This window comes from Salvelinus namaycush, chromosome 5 (assembly GCF_016432855.1).
Source record: "Salvelinus namaycush isolate Seneca chromosome 5, SaNama_1.0, whole genome shotgun sequence".
In the NCBI taxonomy this organism is placed as follows: domain Eukaryota; kingdom Metazoa; phylum Chordata; class Actinopteri; order Salmoniformes; family Salmonidae; genus Salvelinus; species Salvelinus namaycush.
Window position 1 is genome coordinate 38,131,206 of NC_052311.1, and position 23,619 is coordinate 38,154,824.

The 23,619-nt window shown below is 41.0% G+C and overlaps 1 protein-coding gene across 1 annotated transcript in view; it reads left to right on the plus strand.

The window, feature by feature from the left end:
- Positions 1–19,386, plus strand: part of LOC120047098 (receptor-type tyrosine-protein phosphatase U-like) — a 281,387-nt gene extending 262,001 nt beyond the window's left edge. Inside the window, exons 30-31 of the mRNA XM_038992639.1 lie at positions 14,439–14,574; positions 19,227–19,386. Of these exons, the coding sequence (XP_038848567.1) occupies positions 14,439–14,574; positions 19,227–19,295 (205 nt within the window). The 3' untranslated portion in view covers positions 19,296–19,386. The remainder of the gene's footprint in view (positions 1–14,438; positions 14,575–19,226) is intronic.
- The last annotated feature ends 4,233 nt before the right edge of the window (positions 19,387–23,619 follow it).

Consider the following 23,619-nt stretch of genomic DNA (forward strand, 5'->3'; position numbering starts at 1 on the left):
ACAAAGTCAGAGAACGGAACACGGCAAAACTCCCGAAAAAAATTCAATAATCTGATTAAACTATATTGAAAAAACATACTTTACGATGATATGGTCACATGTATCAAATAAAATCTAAACCGGAGATGTTAGTCGTCCATAACGACAGCTAAACAGAAGGCAAATCCATGTCCCCTTTCGCGCGCTCCAGAAACAGGAAATGGACGGTCACGTCATACAAAGAGCTTTAATTCCACCTCAGACCAAGATAAACACGAAATTTCTTCTCTCACCGCCTCTTGACAACCAGGGGAAGGTGTATGAAGTGTACGTAGACTCTTACGTATCATGCCCATGTATAGGCAGGAAGTTGAACAGAGCATCGATTTCTGACATTCCACTTCCTGGTCAGGAAATGTGCTGCAGAATGAGTTCTGTTTCACTCAGAGAAATAATTCAAACGGTTTTAGAAACTAGAGAGTGTTTTCTATCCAATAGTAATAATAATATGCATATTGTACGAGCAAGAATTGAGTACGAGGCCGTTTGAAATGGGCACGATTTAACTGGCTACTCAATACTGCCCCTTGCAGCCATAAGAAGTTAAACAGGTCAACATCCACAAAGCCGCGGGGCCAGATGGATTACCAGGACGTGTACTCAAAGCATGAGCGAACCAACTGGCAAGTGTCTTCACTGACATTTTCAACTTCTCCCTGACTGAGTCTGTAATACCTACATGTTTTAAGCAGACCGCCATAGTCTATGTGCCCAAAGAAGCGAAGGTAACCTGCCTAAATGATTACCGCCCGTAGCACTCAGTGCTTTGAAAGGCTGGTCATGGCTCACATCAACAGCATCCTCCCGGATGCCCTAGACCCACGCCAATTCGCATACCGCCCCAACAGATCCAAAGATGATGCAATCTCTATTGCACTCCACAATGCCCTTTCCCACCTGTACAAAAGGAACACCTATGTGAGATTGCTGTTCATTGACTACAGATCAGCGTTCAACACCATAGTGCCCATGAACCTCATCACCAAGCTAAGGACCCTGGGACTAAACACCTCCCTCTGCAACTGGATTCTGGACATCCTGACGGGCTGCCCCCAGGTGGTAAGGGTAGGCAACAAAACGTCTGCCACGCTGATCCTCAACACTGGGGCCCCTCAGGGGTGTGTACTTTGGCCCCTCAAGTACTCCCTGTTCACCCACGACTGCGTGGCCAAACACGACTCCAACACTATCATTAAGTTTGCTGACGACATAACAGTGGTAGGCCTGATCACCGACAACGATGAGATGGCCTATAGGAAGGAGGTCAGAGAACTGGCAGTGTGGTGACAGGACAACAATCTCTCCCTCAATGTGAGCAAGACAAAGGAGCTGATCGTGGACTACAGGAAAAGGCGGACCGAACAGGCCCCCATTAACATCAACGGGATGTAAAGAGGGCACAACACCTTTTCCCCCTCAGGAGACTGAAAAGATTTGGCATGGGTCCCTAGATCCTCAAAAAGTTCTATAGCTGCACCATTGAGAGCATCCTAACCGGTTGCATCACCACCTGGTATGGCAACTGCTCGGCATCTGAACATAAGGCGCTACAGAGGGTAGTGTGTACGGCCCAGTACATCACTGGGGGCAAGCTTCCTGCCACCCAGGATCTATATAATAGGCGGTGTCAGAGGAAAGCCCATAAAATTGTCAGTCACCCAAGTCATAGACTGTTTTCTCTGCTAACGCACGGCAAGCAGTACCGGAGCACCTAGTCTAGGACCAAAAGGCTCCTTAACTTCTACTTCATCACCATCCCGGATCCGGGAGCATCCTCATCAGTAAAAAGCTGACTAGCATAGCCTAGCATAGCGCCACAAGTAAATACTAGCATATAAATATCATTAAATCACAAGTCCAATACAGCAAATGAAAGATACACATCTTGTGAATCCAGCCATCATTTCCGATTTTTAAAATGCTTTACAGCGAAAACACAATATGTATTTCTATTAGCTAACCACAATAGCAAACGACTCAACCGCATATTTTCACCATTTTTTTACCGCATAGGTAGCTATCACAAAACCGACCAAATAGAGATATAATTAGTCACTAACCAAGAAACAACTTCATCAGATGACAGTCTTATAACATGTTACACCATACATTTATGTTTTGTTCGAAAAATGTGCATATTTGAGGTATAAATCATAGTTTTACATTGCAGCTACAATCACAAATAGCACCGAAGCAGCCAGAATAATTACAGAGAGCAACGTGAAATACATAAATACTCATCATAAAACATATGAAAAATACATGGTGTACAGCAAATGAAAGATAAACATCTTGTGAATCCAGCCAATATTTCCGATTTTTTTAAGTGTTTTACAGCGAAAACACAATATAGCATTATATTAGCTTACCACAATAGCCAAACACACAAACGCATTTATCAGCAGCAAAAGGTAGTGATCGCAAAAACCAGCAAAAGATATACAATTATTCACTAACCTTGACAAACTTCATCAGATGACAGTCCTATAACATCATGTTACACAATACATATGTTTTGTTCGAAAATGTGCATATTTAGAGGTACAAATCGTGGTTTTACAATGTGAATACGTAGCCAAAATGCACAAAATTATCCGGAGATATTTTGGACAGTCACCTAATCTAATCAAAGAACTCATCATAAACTTTACTAAAAAATACATGTTGTACAGCAAATGAAAGATACACTAGTTCTTAATGCAACCGCTGTGTTAGATTTTTTTTAAATAACTTTACTACAACATACAGCTTGCGTTATTGCGAGACAGCGCCCGCTAAAAATGCGGAGAATAGGACTACACATTTCACACAAAAATACGAAATAACATCATAAATGGTTCCTACTTTTGCTGAGCTTCCATCAGAATCTTGTACAAGGAGTCCTTTGTCCAGAATAAATTGTTGTTTGGTTTTAGAATGTCCTCTTCTCCTGTCGAATTAGCAACCTTAGCTAGCCATGTGGCGCGACCATGCCCAAATTCTCCTGACGCATATAAAGGAAAATTCCAAAACTCGCAATAAACGTTGAATGAACTGATACAACTCGGTTTAAAAAAACTACTTTATGATGTTTTTAACACATATATCAAATAAAATCAGAGCCGGAGACATCCACCGTCTATACCGAACGCTTTTCAGAAGCCAATGCTGATGTCCTTCCCGCGCCTAGGTAGAGAAAGGAAATTCTGGTCACGTCATTCCAAGAGCTCTTGTTCGACCTCAGATCAAGCTAGACACCCCATTCCACCTTCCACTGCCTGTTGACATCTAGTGGAAGGCGTATGCAGTGCATACAGATCCATAGAAATTCAGCAATTGAATAGGCAGGCCCTGGAACAGAGCATCGTTTTCAGATTTTTCACTTCCTATCTGGAAGTTTGCTGCCAAATGAATTCTGTTTTACTCACAGATATAATTCAAACAGTTTTAGAAACTTCAGAGTGTTTTCTATCCAATAGTAATAATATGCATATTGTACGATCTAGAATTGAGTACGAGGCAGTTTAATTTGGGCACGATTTTTTCCAAAGTGAAAACAGCGCCCCCCTATTGAGAAAAGGTTAACAGCTTCTACCCCCAAGCCATAAAACTGATGAACAATTATTCTAATGGCAACCGGCCTATTACATTGACCACCCCCCTCCATTTGTTTTGTACACTGCTGCTACTCGCTGTTTCTTATCTATGCATAGTCACTTCACCCCTACCTACATGTACAAATTACCTTAACTAACCTGTTCCCCCGCACACTGACACGGTACCGGTACCCCCTGTATTTAGCCTCGTTATTGTTATGTTATTGTGTTACTTTTTATTTTAATATATTTTATTTGCTTTAGTTTATTTTGGTAAATATTTTCTTAGCTCTTCTTGAACTGCACTGTTGGTTAAGTGCTTGTAAGTAAGCATTTCACGGTAAGGTATACACTTGTAGTATTCAGAGCATGTGACAAATAAAGTTTGTTTTGATTTGACACACAGGGACAGACATACACAAACATACACACATAAACAGCAGTACTCCCAGCTTAGTTCATCCCAGACTGGAGGTCAGCCTTGCCTTTACCTAATCAAACACCAGCAGTCAACATAGCTAGCACCCAATCACAGACAATGAAGTAGGCGTTACCTCTGATAAACACCAGTTCATAAGGCTCAAAGCCAATCAGGTACCAGCCATCAGGAATGCCCCTCTTCAATCAAGAACTACAGAACAACATCAATCAGTGTAAGAGGTGGTTTGAGCAGTAAGCATGGCGCCACATGGCTTTTTGGCTGCATTGCACTGTACTCTCCTCCTCTCATAAGAATATAGAGCTATGGAGCCTTATGCACATTGCTGAATGACAACACGTGCACCTCCGCCACCACAGTCCAAAAAGACATCACTCAGTGCTGTCACACAGCAATACCCACGACAACCGGGAAAGAGATTATAGCGATGAAATCAATTATGGCTTAATACAGAATGTGCCGGCTGTCACAACAGTAAATTCCAGGCTTCCAAACTGCTGACGCCGATTGATTACCTTAATATTGCCCGTATTGGCTGCCGCGGCGACTTGGTGTCAGCCTTCCCAGGGTGCATTTCAGGAATGAGGATGTGGCCTCGCCTCCGTTGTTTATTAATGTTCCTTTAGCTTATGATGATATCCCAGACCGTCTAGCACCACAAAATGCCACACACAACATGCTTACTGGACCCTGTCTTCACATTTCAAAGCCGCGTTGAGACAATGACTTATCAGTGACCCAAACCCTGCTCAGATAATCCCTACCATTTTGTTGCTGGGCTGTTGTGGTGCTGCTGCAATGTACATTTTCCCAGGGGTGTTGGCATTCATAATGTAAGTAACCTAATATATTTTCAACTAAATGTCTCTGTCAAAACAACAGATATTCTCAGCGGTAAGCATGTGCCTATGAACCTGAGTTATACTGTTAGCACTGAGATCTTTTGCACTAGTAAGAAGCCCACTGTTAGCACTTCACCCTGCGCTATCAGCTCAAATGTAAATATCACTGTCATGTCTACCTCTAATAAGCCTCCCAGTAAAGCAATAAAAACAATCAAGAATCCCAGAAAAGCACTACAAATAGACTACATTAACGTCTTATGGCTGGGAGCGCAATTTTTACGTTCGGATGAAAAGCGTGCCTAGAGTAAACTGCCTGCTACTCAGGCCCAGAAGCTAAGATATGCATATTATTAGTAGATTTGGATAGAAAACACTCTGAAGTTTCTAAAACTGTTTGAATGATGTATGTGAGTATAACATAACTAATATGGCAGGCAAAAACCTGAGAAAAACTCCAACCAGGAAGTGGGAAATCTTAGGTTTTTAGGTTTTCAAGTCTTTGCCTATCCAATATACAGTGTAAATTTGGTCCGATTGCACTTCCTAAGGCTTCCACTAGATGTCAACAGTCTCTAGAACCTTGTTTCAGGCTTCTACTGTGAGGGGGAGAGAATAAGAGCTGTTTGACTAAGCGGTCTGGCAAAATGCCATGAGCTAAGTCAGGCTCACGGCCGTGAGAGCGAGCTCTGTTCCTTTTCATTTCTAAAGACAACGGAATTGTCCGGTTGAAACATTATTGAAGATTTTTGAAGATTTAAGATAGATTCTATACATCGTTTGACATGTTTCTACGAACTGTAATATAACTTTTTTGACTTTTCGTCTGGACCTAGTGCTCGTGCCTTGTGGATTTGGATTTGTGAACGAAACGCGCGAACAAAAAGGAGGTATTTGGACATAAATAATGGACTTTATCGAACAAAACAAACATGTATTGTGGAACTGGGATTCCTGGGAGTGCATTCCGATGAAGATCATCAAAGGTAAGTGGATATTTATAATGCTATTTTGGACTTCTGTTGACTACACAACATGGCGGGTATCTGTATGGCTTGTTTTGGTCTCTGAGCGCTGTACTCAGATTAATCCATGGTGTGCTTTCGCTGTAAAGCTTTTTTTAAATCTTAAAAATAAGTCTGGCAACATAGCAGATTGGAAAACATGCAGTATATGAGAACTCAGATAGCTAAACTTAACAAAAAGAAGAAGAAACTATACTATGGAACAAAGATAAATGATATGAAGAATGATAGTAAAAAGTTCTGGAGTACCTTAAAAACTTCTTAATAGGGGGCGCTGTTTTCACTTTGGGAAAAAATCATGCCCAAATTAAACGGCCTTGTACTCTGTTCTAGATCATACAATATGCATATTATTATTACTATTGGATAGAAAACTCTCAAGTTTCTAAAACTGTTTGAATTATATCTGTGAGTAAAACAGAACTCATTTGGCAGCAAACTTCCAAACAGGAAGTGAAAATTCTGAAAATGGGGCTCTGTGTCAGGGCCTGCCTATTCAACTGGCTTATATTTATGGATCTGTATGCACTTCATACGCCTTCCACTAGATGTCAACAGGCAGTAGAATGTTGAATGGGGTGTCTAGCTTGATCTGAGACCGAATGAGAGCTTTTGGAGTGACAGGTCCGCTCTTTTGTCAGTATTCAATTGCGCACCAGGGAACCTAACATAGTCTTCTGAAATGCGTTACGTATACACAACGAAATGCTCCGGCTCTGATTTCATTGGATACATATGAGAAAAACATCATAAAGTAGGATTTTCAACCGAGTTTGACCAGTTTATTCAACGTTTATTGGGAATTTTGGAATTTTTCGTTCCATGCGCCAAGAGTTCTTGGACATGTGCGCGCTCCACATGGCTAGCCAAAGTTGCTAATTCGACAGAAGAAATGGACATTCTAAAACAAAACAACGATTTATTCTGGAACTAGGACTCCTTGCACAACATTCTGATGGAAGATCATCAAAAGTAAGAGAATATTTATGATGTTATTTCGTATTTTTGTGGTATATGTTGGCTCCAACAAGGTGGAGAATATGTGAGCGCTGTCTCACAATATTGCATGCTGTATGTTGTACTAAAGTTATTTTTTTTAATCTAACACAGCGGTTGCATTAAGAACCAGTGTATCTTTCATTTGCTGCACAACATGTATTTTTTAGTAAAGTTTATGATGAGTTTTTTGGTTAGATTACGTGACTGTCCAAAATATCTCCGGACAATTTGGTGCATTATGGCTACGTATTCTCAATGTAAAACCAGGATTTGTAGCTCTAAATATGCACATTTTCGAACAAAACATAAATGTATTGTATAACATGATGTTATAAGACTGTCATCTGATGAAGTTGTCCAAAGGTTAGTGATTAATTTTATCTCTATTTGTGGGTTTTGTGAAAGCTATCTTTACAGTGAATACATGGCGTTGTGTGTTTGGCTATTGTGGAGAGCTAATATAAATGTATATTGTGTTTTCGCTGTAAAACACTTAAAAAATCGGAAATATTGACTGGATTCACAAGATGTTTATCTTTCATGTGCTGTACACCATGTATTTTTCATAAATGTTTTATGATGAGTATTTATGTATTTCACGTTGCTCTCTGTAATTATTCTGGCTGTTTTGGTGCTATTTGTGATGGTGGCTGCAATGTAAAACTACAAATTATACCTCAAATATGCACATTTTCGAACAAAACATAAATGTATTGTATAACATGATGTTATAAGACTGTCATCTGATGAAGTTGTTCAAGGTTAGTGATTAATTTTATCTCTATTTGTGGGTTTTGTGAAAGCTACCTTTGCGGTGGAAACATAGTGAAAACATGGCGTTGTATGTTTGGCTATTGTGGTGAGCTAATATAAATATATATTGTGTTTTCGCTGTAAAACATTTTAAAAATCGGAAATGTTGGCTGGATTCACAAGATGTTTATCTTTCATTTGCTGTATTGGACTTCTGATTTCATGAAATTATATTATATGATATCCCTGTCGCGTTAGGCTAGGCTATGCTATTCAGCTTTTTTTTTCTTTTTTTTTTTATCCCATTTTCTCCCCAATTTTCGTGGTATCCAATCGCTAGTAATTACTATCTTGTCTCATCGCTACAACTCCCGTACGGGCTCGGGAGAGACGAAGGTCGAAAGCCATGCGTCCTCCGAAGCACAACCCAACCAAGCCGCACTGCTTCTTAACACAGCGCGCCTCCAACCCGGAAGCCAGCCGCACCAATGTGTCGGAGGAAACACCGTGTACCTGGCCCCCTTGGTTAGCGCGCACTGCGCCCGGCCCGCCACAGGAGTCGCTGGAGCGCGATGAGACAAGGATATCCCTACCGGCCAAACCCTCCCTAACCCGGACGACGCTATGCCAATTGTGCGTCGCCCCACGGACCTCCCGGTCGCGGCCGGCTGCGACAGAGCCTGGGCGCGAACCCAGAGACTCTGGTGGCGCAGTTAGCACTGCGATGCAGTGCCCTAGACCACTGCGCCACCCGGGAGGCCTCTCTATTCAGCTTTTTTGATGAGGAGGATCCCAGATCCGGGAGAGAGAAGCGGTAAAATGAAATTATAGGCTTTTTAACTAAGCTAACTCTAAGCTAACTCAGCTCCGTCCTTCATTGAGGCTAATGGCTCATTCATAATAGTATCAACCAGGTTGGCACCCGGAAGGACTCTGACGTTGTTCACGCTGCTCGTTCACACAGCTCGTTCAGTGGGTAAGTGAATGCTCCTACCGCGGTCTTCTCCAAGCATCTTTGACCAGTGTTTTGGCTACCTCTCTGGGATATGTGGGACGGTAGCGTCCCACCTGGCCAACATCCAGTGAAAATGCAGAGCGCCAAATTCAAATAAATTACTTTCATGAAATCACACATTGAATATACCAAATTAAAGCTACACTTGTTGTGAATCCAGCCAACGTGTCAGATTTCAAAAATGCTTTACGGCGAAAGCAAACAATGCTATTATCTGAGGATAGCACCCCAGCTAACAATCACAGACCATCATATTTCATCCCTCCCGGCGCGACACAAAACGCAGAAATAAAGATATAATTCATGCCGTACCTTTGACGAGCTTCTTCTGTTGGCACTCCAATATGTCCCATAAACATCACAAATGGTCCTTTTTGTTCGATTAATTCCGTCGCTATATATCCAAAATGTCCATTTATTTGGCACGTTTCATCCAGAAAAACACTGGTTCCAACTTGCACAACGTGACTACAAAATATCTCAAAAGTTACCTGTAAGCTTTGTCCAAACATTTCAAACTACTTTTGTAATACAACTTTAGGTATTTTTTAACGTAAATAATCGATAAAATTGAAGACGGGAGGATCTGTGTTCAATACCGGAGGAAAACAATGTGGAGCATGCTTTCTGGTCACGCGCCTCTAACAAACAGTACACTTCACTGGAGCCTCATTCTGAACATGGCTACTTCTTCATTTCTCAAAGGAAAAACCTCAACCAATTTCTAAAGACTGTTGACATCCAGTGGAAGTGATAGGAACTGCAGGAAGTTCCCTTAGAAATCTGGATTCCCAATAAAAAACCATTGAAAAGAGAGTGACCTCAAAAAAATAAAATCTGATTGGTTTGTCCTCGGGTTTTTGCCTGCCAAATAAGTTCTGTTATAGTCACAGACATGATTCAAACAGTTTTAGAAACTTCAGAGTGTTTTCTATCCAATACTACTAATAATATGCATATATTAGCATCTGGGACTGAGTAGGAGGCAGTTTACTCTGGGCACGCTTTTCATCCAAATGTGAAAATGCTGCCCCCATCCTAGAGAAGTTAATGCACCGCATACTGCTTGTATCCACAGCACTAATGTGCAGGTTGGTCATCTTCCGCTCATTTATTAAAGTGCAGCCAGGATCCATACAGTGAGCAAGTTGTCCGCTTTCTCTCTGTTTATCATACTGGTGCCTGTGTGTTGCTTGTGTGTTTGCCATTTCACTGGCAGTACTTGTTTTTGGGGTGTGGGTTGTGTTTGCGAACTCATTTTAGCTCACAACAAGCTTGTAGCATGGCTAATACTAGAAAAACTCTGCAAAACTCAATGTGGAAGAGTAATACGTCTCAAGCACTACACTCCATTAACTACTTTATCAATGAAAATAGTTCTATAAAGATCTAATAGATCTGCTGGAAAATAACGCTGAGTTCTTCCTGCAACTCTTTATTGATTCTACCAACAAAAGGGTTGATGATCTGTTTAAGAGTTCCTAACAGTTACTTCCCATTTTCTTTGCTGATGTTACTAATTTGATTTTATCACAATAATTTTTATTCACTAATTAATAAAGCCAACTCAGTCATGGCCAAATCTTCTGAACAAATTATCTTTAAATGTAAAAAAAAATCCTACTTTATTGAATTCACTAGTATGAATAAGAAATATTATACAGAAAAAATATCCATCATCTCAATTGGTGGGAAGTCATTTTCAGAGTATTAATTGATGAAAAGTTATCCTGGAAACATCATATTCAATTATTTTGCAGCGAAGTGATGGAAGATTAGTGGTTTGGTTCATCAGGCTTGCTTCCTAACTCTATACAATAGCTTAATTTAACCATATCTCATTTACTGTAATATTGCCTGGGCCAGTACTGTACGTATGCCTCCTACCTAAACAAAGTACTCATCATACAAAAAGACTAGCCAACTCTAATTACCTAGCTCCATCTGCTCTCCATCTGAAACTCAATATATCTATTTTCCGACAATAATGTATGCCAATTATGCACTTTCATCTACAAATACTCATACCTCCCACAGTGTACCTAAACCCTTCAATGGATTCGTCCAGGTTCATTCTGAAATTCATCTATACAACACAAGACACAATAACCTTCACCCTCCCCAATGCCGCACCTCACATAGTCAATTCTCTATCAGATACAGAGGTACCATACTCTGGAATTCTTATCTTCACATTGCTGAAACATCATCATCCCTCAATAACTTCAAGCGGAGACTGGGGGTCAGCCTGATGAACCAAACTACTCAGTAATCTCCTCCAAATAGCCTAACTCTCACATGCACACATATTTTGGAACTTACAATATGTACTGTATATAGTTTTTTTGTAGTATGGTTTTCATATAAGCCCTTGTGCTTCCAACCACACCTGCACCCCGTTAAAAATGTATATACTGTATATGTATGGTTGTTTTTTTGGTGCAAAAAAATGTAAAATAACAAAACCCTTTGATATTGCCAACCTCTTTAAAACTTTTTTGTTGACTAGATTAGCTAACTTTGGCATGACATGCAAACAACAAATGCTGAGTTCATATTCATACATAATGGACCAAATAATGAAACACAAGCACTGTAGCTTTGAATTCGGCAAAGTGAGCAGAAAAAATTATTGCTATCTATAAATAAGGATAAACCACGTGGAACCGACAACCTGGATGGTAAATTACAGACGTTGGTAACGGAATACATTGCGACTCCTATTTGCCACATCTTCAATCTAAGCCTAGAAGACAGTGTGCCCTCAGGCCTGGATGGAGGCGAAGGTCATTCCACTGCCCAAAAATAGCAAAGCACCCTTTAATGGTTCAAACAGCAGACCAATCAGCTTGTTAACGGTGCTTAGCGAGCTTTTGGAAGAAATTGTGTTGGACCGAATACAATGTTATTTTACAGATGTTTTTTTACAGACTATGCTTATAGGGGAGGACACACAACATGCCTCCTACCTACACTGACACAAATGACTGATTGACTGAAAGAAAATTATAATAATGTGATTGTGGGAGCTGTTTTGTTATACTTCCGTGCAGGCTTTGATATCACTGTTCATAACATGTTGTTGAAAGAATGTAGGTGTTATGGATTAACATCCTCTGATTTATCATGGATGGACAGTTACCTGTCCAATAGAACACAGAGGGTTTTCTTTAATAACTTCTTTAGGGATAGGGGCGACATTTTCACTTTTGGATGAATTGATGCCCAAATTAAACGGCCTCGTACTCTGTCCTAGATCATATGATATGCATATTATTATTACTATTGGATAGAAAACACTCTGAAGTTTCTAAAACTGTTTGAATTATATCTGTGAGTAAAACAGAACTCATATGGCAGGCAAACTTCCAAACAGGAAGTGAAAAATCTGAAATGGGTCGCTGTGAAAGGCATCGCCTATTCAATTGCCTTATATTTATGGATCTGTATGCACTTCATACGCCTTCCACTAGATGTCAACAGGCAGTAGAACGTGGAATGACGCATATAGCTTGATGTGGGACCGGATGAGAGCCAATGGAGTGACTGGTCAGGCAGATTGCCAGTTCTTGGCCACGCAGACTACGCATGTGATCTCCTTGTCTGCAATGCGATAGATAGACATGAAGAAATGCTCCGTTTGGGACGTTATTGGATATATATGAGAAAAACATCCTGAAGATTGATTCTCAACTGAGTTTCACCAGTTTATTTGATTTGTAATATCACTTTTTGAAGTTTTCGTTCGATGTTTTCGTTCAATTGCGCAAGTGTTTGGACATGTGTACTACACATGCTAGCCAAAGTTGCTAATTCGACAGAAGTAATGGACATTATAAAACAAAAAAACGATTTATTGTGGAACTAGGATTCCTGGCACTGCATTCTGATGAAAGATCATCAAAGATAAGGGAATATTTATGATGTAATTTCGTATTTCTGTTGACTCCAACATGGCGGAGAATGGCTGAGCGCTGTCTCAGATTATTGCATGCTGTGCTTTTTACTAAAGTTATTTTTTAAATCTAACACAGCGGTTGCATTAAGAACCAGTGTATCTTTAATTATATGTACAACATGTATCTTTCATCAAAGTGTATGATGAGTATTTCTGTATTTCACATTGCTATCTGTAATTACTTTCGCTATTTTGGAGCCATTTCTGAACATGGCGCCAATGTAAAACCACGTTTTGTGGCTATATATATGCACATAATCGAACAAAACATAAATGTATTGTATGACATGATGTCATATGACTGTCATATGATGAAGTTGTTCAAAGGTTAGTGATTAATTTTATCTCTATTTGTGGGTTTTGTGAAAGCTATCTTTTCTGTGAAAAAATGGCGGTGTATTTTTGGATATTGTGGTGAGCTAACATAAATATATGTTGTGTTTTCGCTATAAAACATTTTAAAAATCGGACATGTTGGCTGGATTCACAAGATGTTTATTTTTCATTTGCTGTATTGGACTTGTGATTTCATGAAATTATATTATATTATATCCCTGTGGCGCTAGGCTATGCTATGCTAGGTAGCGTTTCTAATGAGAATGATCCCGGATCCGGGATGGGTAGTCCAGAAAGGAAGCCTCTCTAATGCAAATTCGTTTGAGTGGGGTGTACGACAGGGCAGTTGGCTTGGACCATTGTTGTTTTCTGTGTTTACTAATGACCTTCCATTGACCTTGAATAAAGCCTGTGTGTCCATGTATGTTGACGACTCAACAGTATACATGCCTTTGGAAAGTATTCAGACCCATTGACTTTTCCACATTTTGTTACGTTGTAGCCTTATTCAAAAAAATTAAATTCCCTCATCAATCTACACAATACTCCATAATGACAAAGCAAAAACATGGTTTTAGAAATTTTTGCTAATTTAATAAAACTGTTCAACTTAAATAATACATTTACATAACTATTCAGACAGTTTACTCAGTACTTTGTTGAAGCACCTTTGGCAGCAATTACAGCATAGTCTTCTTTGGTATGACGCTACAAGTCTGGCCTACCTATATTTGGGGAGTTTCTCCCATTCTTCTCTGCAGATATTCTCAAGCTCTGTCAGGTTGGTTGGGGAGTGCTGCTGCACAGCTATTTTCAGGTCTCTCCAGAGATGTTTGATCGGGTTCAAGTCCGGGCTCTGGCTGGGCCACTCAAGGACATTCAGAGACTTGTCTCGAAGCCACTCCTACGTTGTCTTGGCTGTGTGCTTAGGGTCATTGTCCCATTGGAAGGTGAACCTTCGCCTCACTCTGAGGTCCTGAGCATTCTGGAGCACGTTTTCATCGGACTCTCAGACCATGAGAAACAAGATTCTCTGGTCTGATGAAACTAAGATTGAACTCTTTAGCTTAAATGCCAAGCGTCACATCTGGAGGAAACCTGAGGAGGAAACCATCACTACGGTGAAGCATGGTCGTGGCAGCATCATGCTGTGGGGATGTTTTTTAGCTGCAGGGACTGGGAGACTAGTCAGGATGAATGCTCTAGCTGTGGCCACTCTGGATGGGAGCGTCTGCTGAATGGATAAATTGTAATGTAAATGTATTGCTGCTATGTATATTTGTGTATATTATGCATTTTATCTGTTGTGTTGTTTCCTGTTTGGACCCCAGGAAGAGTAGCCGCTGCCTCGGCATCAGCTAATTGGGGATCCTACTAAATACTAAAATCCTAGCATCTTCACACTGAAGGTTGTGTTTCAACTCCTCCTTCTCTAACAACTCCTCCCTGTCTTATAGGAATGGCGGTGGGCGCAGTGGGACATTCTGTGCCAGCACCATCCTGCTGGAGATGATCCAGTACCAGAACATGGTGGACATCTTCTACTCCATCAAGACGCTCCGCAACTCCAAACCCAACATGGTGGAGTCACTGGTAGGTGGAGTGGAGCTGCAATTTAGCTTTGGAGTATTTTAGCGAGGAATTCCGTCCCGGGTTAAGCACACATAAATGGAACATAATTGCCTTTTTATGCGCTTTTCTCTCTATGCGTATTCCGACCTTGAATTTAAGCATGAACATAGCATGCTATTCACCCACTATTCGTTTGAGGTGGAGCTCGAATAAGCTTGAGGTGGAGCTCGAATGGCAGAGGTGTGTCTACAGATACGCTGTATTATGACTTTGACTTAATTCCCTAATATTTCCACCACATTTACATGCGAGGAAACCATGATTGAGGAAACCATGAATAAGGTCCAAGTGGAAAAATAATCTAAATGTTTTCCCCATGGAAATAACACCATTCTCCATGCAGTGTAATTTACAATTTGATAAGATCTATTGATAAGAGCTAGGTAAATAAGTAATCCGTTTGGATAAGGTGATTGTAAATATAAATTACACTTATTTTAGATCTATTTTACCTTATGATTGCAGACAAATGTGAAACCAGTCATATGGCAGCAAACTGAAGCATGTCAACATATCAACTTTCCCAGAGTAAAGTTTATAAAATGCTGTGCCATTATGCAGAATTTAAATTGTACTTATGGCCTTTTAACTTGCAGGGCACTCTCGAATGTCATAATGATTGGCTACCCCGACTTTCTCTGTCTCCTATTTCTATCATGTTAAATATCAGTATCGACTGTCAGTAGGCCTAAAACCAAAAATATTCAGCGAACAATAAAATGTTATTTGATTTTGATTTGATTTACTGTTAGTTCCTTTCAGTTGATATTGCCTATCTTATTATTCAGTTTAATTACATTGTTTTGTTTACTTTCATTTACTTCCTCTGTAAACGCTTCATGGCCGTTCAGTTGTTGCTGAGGATCATTACTAACAGTTGATAATATAAAATAAGACATGTAGGCTAATTTAATCATTATGAATTAGAGCGCATGGCGCAATACTTGACCGTGTCATCAAACACTTCCATGGTTAATGCAGGCAATAGACAACGATATTCTCCCTATTTTAATTATATCTACACTAATCTTCCAACATTACCATGGGTTGAAGAACTGAATGTGGCAATTTTCAGAATGAATCTGTAACGTCAGGAGAATGATGGGTGTAGAGTCAGGCGCAGAGAGCAGAAGTTTCACGGGAACAAACGCTTTAATGTCCACAGTCAACAGGAACAGGTACAAAAGGGGTGACGCCAAAACACAGGCGCAAACACAACCCAAAGACCACCGTTAAATAAACTGGACAGGGAAAACCCAAAATCAATAATCCACCTCCGACGTACAATGACAACCAATAAGCCCGCACAAACACTAGCGGGTGAAACGAAACTAAATAGTACACCTCCCAAAACCCCAACAAGGAACAGGTGAAAACAATTAGACAGACATAAACGAAAAGGAAAAAGGGATCGGTGGCAGCTAGTAGACCAGCGAAGACGACCGCCGAGCACCACCCGAACGGGAAGGGGAGCCAGCTTCGGTAGTATTCGTGACAGAATCAAACCACTGTTTTCTTTCTTTCCTGCGTAAAGGCTCTCCAAACCTGGTTTTATGATTCATAAATACTTTCCGAAACCTAAATAATCTACAAGATCAGAATATTTTTTCATCTACCAGTTGATGCTGAAATGGAGACGAAATATGCATGTATTTAGAAGGCATTCTTTCATTGATCCCTCATATTCTGAACCCGTTCTTTCAATGTTTAAAAGAAAATTAAATAAATATGTAACCTTTATTTAACCAGGGAGGCTAGTTGAGAACAAGTTCTCATTTACAACTGCGACCTGACCAAGATAAAGCAAAGCAGTTCGACACATACAACAACACAGAGTTACATATGGAAGAAACAAACATACAAGTTTTGAGAATGACACAAATATTAATTTCCACAAAGTTTGCTGCTTCAGTGTCTTTTGATATTTTTGTCAGATGTTACTATGGAATACTGAAGTATAATTACAAACATTTCATAAGTGTCAAAGGCTTTTATTGACAATTACATAAAGTTGATGCAAAGAGTCAATATTTGCAGTGTTGACCCTCTTTTTCAAGACCGCTGCAATCTGCCCTGGCATGCTGTCAATTAACTTCTGGGCCACATCCTGACTGATGGCAGCCCATTCTTGCATAATCAATGCTTGGAGTTTGTCAGAATTTGTGGGATTTTGTTTGTCCACCCGTCTCTTGAGGATTGACCACAAGTTCTCAATGGGATTAAGGTCTGGGGAGTTTCCTGGCCATGGACCCAAAATATCGATGTTTTGTTCCCCGAGCCACTTAGTTATGACTTTTGCCTAATGGCAAGGCGCTCCAACATGCTGGAAAAGGTTCGTTACCAAACTGTTCCTGGATGGTTGGGAGAAGTTGCTCTCGGAGGATGTGTTGGTACCCTTCTTTATTCATGGCTGTGTTCTTAGGCAAAATTGTGAGTGAGCCCACTCCCTTGGCTGAGAAGCAACCCCACACATGAATGGTCTCAGGATGCTTTACTGTTGGCATGACACAGGACTGATGGTAGCGCTCACCTTGTCTTCTCCGGACAAGCTTTTTTCCGGATGCCCCAAATAATCGGAAAGGGGATTAATCAGAGAAAATGACTTTACCCCAGTCCTCAGCAGTCCAATCCCTGTACCTTTTGCAGAATATCAGTCTGTCCCTGAAGTTTTTCCTGGAGAGAAGTGGCTTCTTTGTTGCCCTTCTTGACACCAGGCCATCCTCCAAAAGTCTTCGCCTCATTGTGCGTGCAGATGCACTCACACCTGCCTGCTGCCATTCCTGAGCAAGCTCTGTACTGGTGGTGCCCCGATCCCGCAGCTGAATCAACTTTAGGTTCTGGAGCTTGCTGGACTTTCTTGGGCGCCCTGAAGCCTTCTTCACAACAATTGCACCGCTCTCCTTGAAGTTCTTGATGATCCGATAAATGGTTGATTTAGATGCAATCTTACTGGCAGCAATATCCTTGCCTGTGAAGCCCTTTTTGTGCAAAGCAATGATGACAGCACATGTTTCTTTGCAGGTAACCATGGTTGACAGAGGAAGAACAATGATTCCAAGCACCACCCTCCTTTTGAAGCTTCCAGTCTGTTATTCAAAGTCAATCAGCATGACAGAGTGATCTCCAGCCTTGTCCTCGCCAACACTCACACCTGTGTTAACGAGAGAATCACTGACATGATGTCAGCTGGTCCTTTTGTGGCAGGGCTGAAATGCAGTGGAAATGTTTTTGGGGGATTCAGTTCATTTGCATGGCAAAGAGGGACTTTGCAATTAATTGCAATTCATCTGATCACTTTTCATAACATTCTGGAGTATATGCAAATTGCCATCATACAAACTGAGGCAGTAGACTTTGTGAACATTTATATTTGTGTCATTCTCAAAACTTTTGGCCAAGACTGTACAGTCAATAATACAAGTAGAAAAAGTCTATATACAGGTTTTGCAAATGAGGTAAGATAAGGGAGGTAATACAATAAAATAGGCCATAGTGGCAAGGTAATTACGATATAGCAATTAAACACTGGAGTGATAGATGTGCAGAAGATGAATGTGCAAGTAATGTATTCTAGTCTGTCGACAAAATTCTAACTATACTGAACAAAAATATAAACACAACATGTAAAGTGTATGTTCCATATGCATAAATTCCATATTTCTCTCAAATGTTGTGCACAAATTTGTTTACATTCCTGTTAGTGAGCATTTCTCCTTTGCCAAGATAATCCATCCACCTGACAGGTGTGGCATATCAAGAATCTGATTAAACAGCATGATCATTACACAGATGCATCTTGTGCTGGGGACAATAAAGGGCCACTCGAAAATGTGGTGTTTAGTCACACAACACAATGACACAGATGTTTCAAGTTTTGAGGGAGCAAGCAATTGGCATGCTGACTGCAGGAATGTCAACCAGATCTGTTGCAAGATAATTTAATGTTAATTTCTGTACCATTAGCCGCATCCAACGTCGTTTTAGAGAATTTGGCAGTACGTCCAACCGGCCTCACAATCTCAGACCATGTGTAACCTGGTTCCCAAGTGGGTGGGCCTATGCCCATCCATGGCTGTGCCCCTGCCCAGTCATGTGAAATCCATAGATTAGGGTCCCAGGAATTTATTTAAATTGACTGATTTCCTTATATGAGCTGTAACTCAGTAAAACCATTGAAATTGTTGCATGTTGCGTTTATATATATATTTTGTAAAGTATTAAAGGAGCACCATATTTAACGGGATGACTTAAGATACAATAAATGTACTAAAAACCCTATTGAATGAAATTTCGACGAGAAAATCTGTTGGCTCAGCCAGTGGGAGGGTTTTCAGCAATTGAATTACATTTATTTAGAATACCGAAAAAGGTACGTCTGAATACTAAATACTGAGAGGTGTGTGGGAAAGGCATGTGTAGGAAAGGCCTACATTCCGAAGTAGGGATCGGGCCTAAGATGACATTGAATTTCAATTCAAGACTTAAAAAGTTATCTTTTATTGAAGCTTTTTACATTTTTCAGTTCCTGAGTTTAAATGGATTTGATCCTAACCCTACATATCACTACCATTGTTGATGTATGTAACTAATGCATGTACGTGTGTATTCTGCAGGACCAATACCGATTCTGCTACGACCTTATCCTGGAGTACTTGGACTGCATAGAAGATAGCATGAGATAGCAATGTTCCATAGCTGGTGCATCTCGTGGGCTGTGACTGCTGACTGGGTTACATACCCTGTGACCCCCTCAACATTTACTTTATTGTTTGGATTAATGGGCCTAAGGTGTTGTGAAGGACAAGAATATAAAAAAAGGGGGAAGTGCTCCTCACTTTTAACCCTTTAATGTACAGCTGTGGTTTCCTCCATTTTATTGTTGACGATGTTGTTTTCATTTATGATACTTTCAGCTTCGTTTTTGTGCGTTTTTGGTCTTTGCCTCTGGACTGGAGCTCTTTTGTGCTAAATGTTTCTGTGGCGTCAACGATGGAGAAACATGAGAGAGTACCTGTGGAGAGGTTACCCTGCCTTTCATCATTGTTCTTCAAACATGGATGGCCCGGGCAGTTTTTTGTCTTGTTGATGAGAGTCCGGAGCTAAAAACAGAATTTGACTCTACATGGAAGTGTTCCGGTCTCTCCAAGAGCCACAGCAAATGCAGTCTACTGTGGTGAATACAAGATATCTCTACCACAAACTGCCTTACCGTCCACTAACACTGGGGAAGATATAGTACAACTCAATGGAATGATTTCAATGGGCTACATGAAAAACAGTGCTTTGCGTAATACATTTTCCAATTTGGCAGTGCTATGATAAATAGATGAGAGTCATCGAGACATAGGAGGATGAAGAACAATTTTATGTGTTTGCCACTTTTTGTGATGGGCCAACCTGGTATGTCATAAGACTGATCCAATGCCAATCAAACGGGATGCCTAACCTGTCACTTAATTTAATCGTGTCAATCCCACAGACTGACTTGAATCCTGTCTTCACTTTGTTCTACTCCTTCATGTTGATACATGTACAGTGCATTCGGAAAGTATTCAGACCCCTTGACCTTTTCCACACTTTATTCTGATACACCCTTATTCTAAAATGGATGACATACTTTTGTTCCTCATCAATCTACACACAATACCCCATAATGACAAAGCAAAAAAAAAAAAAATTCTTTTTGCAAATGTATAAAAAAAACACCGGAAATACCTTATTTACATAAGTATTCAGACCCAAAATTGAGTTCAGGTGCATCCTGTTTCCATTGATCATCCTTGGGATGTTTCTACAACTTCATTGGAGTCCACCTGTGGTAAATTCAATTGAATGGACATGATTTGGAAAGGCACACACCTGCCTATATAAGTTTCCACAATTGACAGTGCATGTCAGACCAAAAACTAAGTTGTGAGGTCAAAGGAATTGTCCGTAGAGCTCTGAGACAGGATTGTGTTGAGGCACAGATCTGGGGAAGGGTACCAAAAAATGTCTGCAGCATTGAAGTTCCCCAAGAACACAGTAGCCTCCATCATTCTTAAATGTAAGAAGTTTGGAACAATCAGGAATTTTCCTAGGGCCTGCCGCTCGGCCAAACTGCGCCAACGGGGGAGAAAGGCCTTGGTCAGGGAGGTGACCTAGAACCCGATGGTCACTCTGACAGAGCCCCAGAGTTCCTCCGGGGAGATGGGAGAACCTTCCAGAAGGACAACCATTTCTGCAGCACTCCACCAATCAGGCCTCTATGGTAGAGTGGCCAGACGGAAGCCACTCCTCAGTAAAAGGCACATGAAAGCCCGCTTGGAGTTTGCCAAAAGGTACCTGAAGACTCTCACACCATGAGAAACAAGATTCTCTCATCTGATGAAACCAATATTTAACTATTTGGCCTGAATGCTAACCGTAACGTCTGGGGGTAACCTGGCACCATCCCTACGGTGAATGAAGCATGGTGGTGGCAGCATCATGCTGTGGGGATGCTTTTCAGTGGCAGGGACTAGTCAGGATAGAGGGAAAGATGAACGGAGCAAAGTACAGAGATTCTTGATGAAAACCTGCTCCAGAGCGTTCAGGACCTCAAACTGGGGTGAAGGTTTATCTTCCAAAAGGATAACGACCGTAACCACACAGCCAAGACAGCGCAGGAGTGGCTTTGACAAGTCTCTGAATGTCCTTGAGTGGCCCAGCCAGAGCCCGGACTTGAACCCGATCGAACATCTCTGGAGAGACCTGAAAATAGCTCTGCTGCGACGCTCTCCATCTAACCTGACGGAGCGTGAGAGGCTCTGCAGAGAAGAATGGGAGAAACTCCCCAAATACAGGTGTGCCTAGCTTGTAGCTTCATACACAAGAAGACTCAAGGCTGTAATCGCTGCGAAAGGTGCTTCAACAAAGTACTGAGTAAAGGGTCTGAATACTTATGTAAATGTGATATTTCAGTGTTTTATTTGTAATACATTTACAAACATTTCTAAAAACCTGTTTTTGCTTTGTCATTATGGAGTATTGTGTGTAGATTGATGAGGGGGGAAAAACTATTTAATCTCCTTTAGAATAAGGCTGTAATGTAACAAAATGTGGAAAACGTCAAGGGGTCTAAATACTTTCCGAATGCACTGTATTTGTAAAACCACTGTTCTAAATGTGGATGTGTGCAATATGATGACCCTCTTATGGGGTAGTCTTGAAAGAAGTGCAGTGGTACAGATAGATTTAAGAGGCTGAGTCATTAGAGAAAGATGTATAAGACATGTAAAGAGTTAAAACTGCCACTTTATCTGTGACCACTTGTCCATATGAGCAGTCCTTGTAGGACATCTGTGTTCTCTATCATTTGATGTGGTTTGACTCCCAGATAGGAATCCCTAAAAGGAATACAATTGAAGAGATACTCAAATACATTTCAATATGGGCCTCCTGGGTGGCGTCTAAGGCACTGCATCGCAGGCTCTGTCGCAGCCGGCCGGGAGGCCCATGGGGCGGCGCACAATTGGCACAGCGTCGTCCGGGTTAGGGAGGGTTTGGCCAGCAGGGATATCCTTGTCTCATCGCGCACTAGCGACTCCTGTGGCGGGCCGGGCACAGTGCACGCTGACCAGGTTGCCAGGTCTACGGTGTTTCCTCCGACACATTGGTGCGCTTGGCTTCCGGGTTGGATGGGCATTGTGTCAAGAAGCAGTGCGGCTTGGTTGGGTTGTGTTTCGGAGGACGCATGGCTCTCGACCTTCGCCTCTCCCGAGTCCGTACGGGAGTTGCAGCGATGAGACAAGACTGTAACTACTACTAAACCTGGTTTTACCCAACCATGACCTTGTTCCACAATACAGACTGGTGTAACTAACCCATTAGACCATGTCTGTATGAAAATACACAGCTCGCATACAATATGCATGTTTGAATGTCTATATGATCTGTGATGAGACCCCGATCTCAAATTAAATGAAAAGTGTCCATAACCCATAGAACACTAATATGAAGCAAATCCCCTTTGGGATTTTAAATAAAATCTTTTGTGGCTAAATCAAGGGTCAGTAAACCAATATCTCTACTAATACCCACCAAGTGAGAACATAAGCAGTTCTCTTTATTTTGCTTTTCTGAAGATGATCTCAGTGTCTTACTGTGCTGTAATGGTGGTGCAAATGTCACTCTTATTGACCAGAAGGAGTTCCTCCTCCTAAAAAAGCCCTCTCCTTGGGACTGGGACCTTACAATGAGTGGCATTCACCCCAACCACGACAGCTAAGACAGACCTAGTCCCTGCTGGTTCTTAAATCCACGGTCTGGTCAAAGCACCAGGATGGAGGAAGTGGAGAAAGAGAGAGTATTCCAGACCCAAACAGGGTCTTAAAAATCTGACAGATGTGCATCTTTTTAATGCAAAACTGGAAGAGGAAAATGGTGAGGCTTGCTAGTGCAGCACTTCCTGGGTTGTGTTGGGCACTTCATGTGCAAAAGGCAACATTGCTCGTCTTTGGAATCCCTGGACTCCAAAAGTTAGTGCCTGGACACTTATTTGAGGTTTGAGAGTATACGTGTACATATAGATGTATATTTATTGTATGTTCTGTGACTAATTACTATCTGTTTGCCCAGAGTAAAGATGTACAGTAAGTGACCACAAAGCAGTACATGACCATCATTCTAGCCCTGTCTATACCTGGTTATAACTTGCATCTTTTGTCCTGATCTTGTCTACATTCTGATTGTGCCCACATTTTTTGACAGGTGTAGACCATCAAAAGACACATTGTGAATCAGATCATCCTGCCCACCTCAGGAGGTAGTCAGACACGATCTATCTGTAACAGAGAAACCATTTAAAATCATAATTATTCCCCCCTCTAAAATCTTTGACAGGTGGCACTATTGACTGATTACATAAATATGTCTTACAATAAATAAATATTATTTTGAAAGAATAGCTGTGAAATAATTTGTATAAAGGAAGGGACCTGGAAATCTGGTCACAATGCAGACTCAGTGGATCGATAACAGACACAT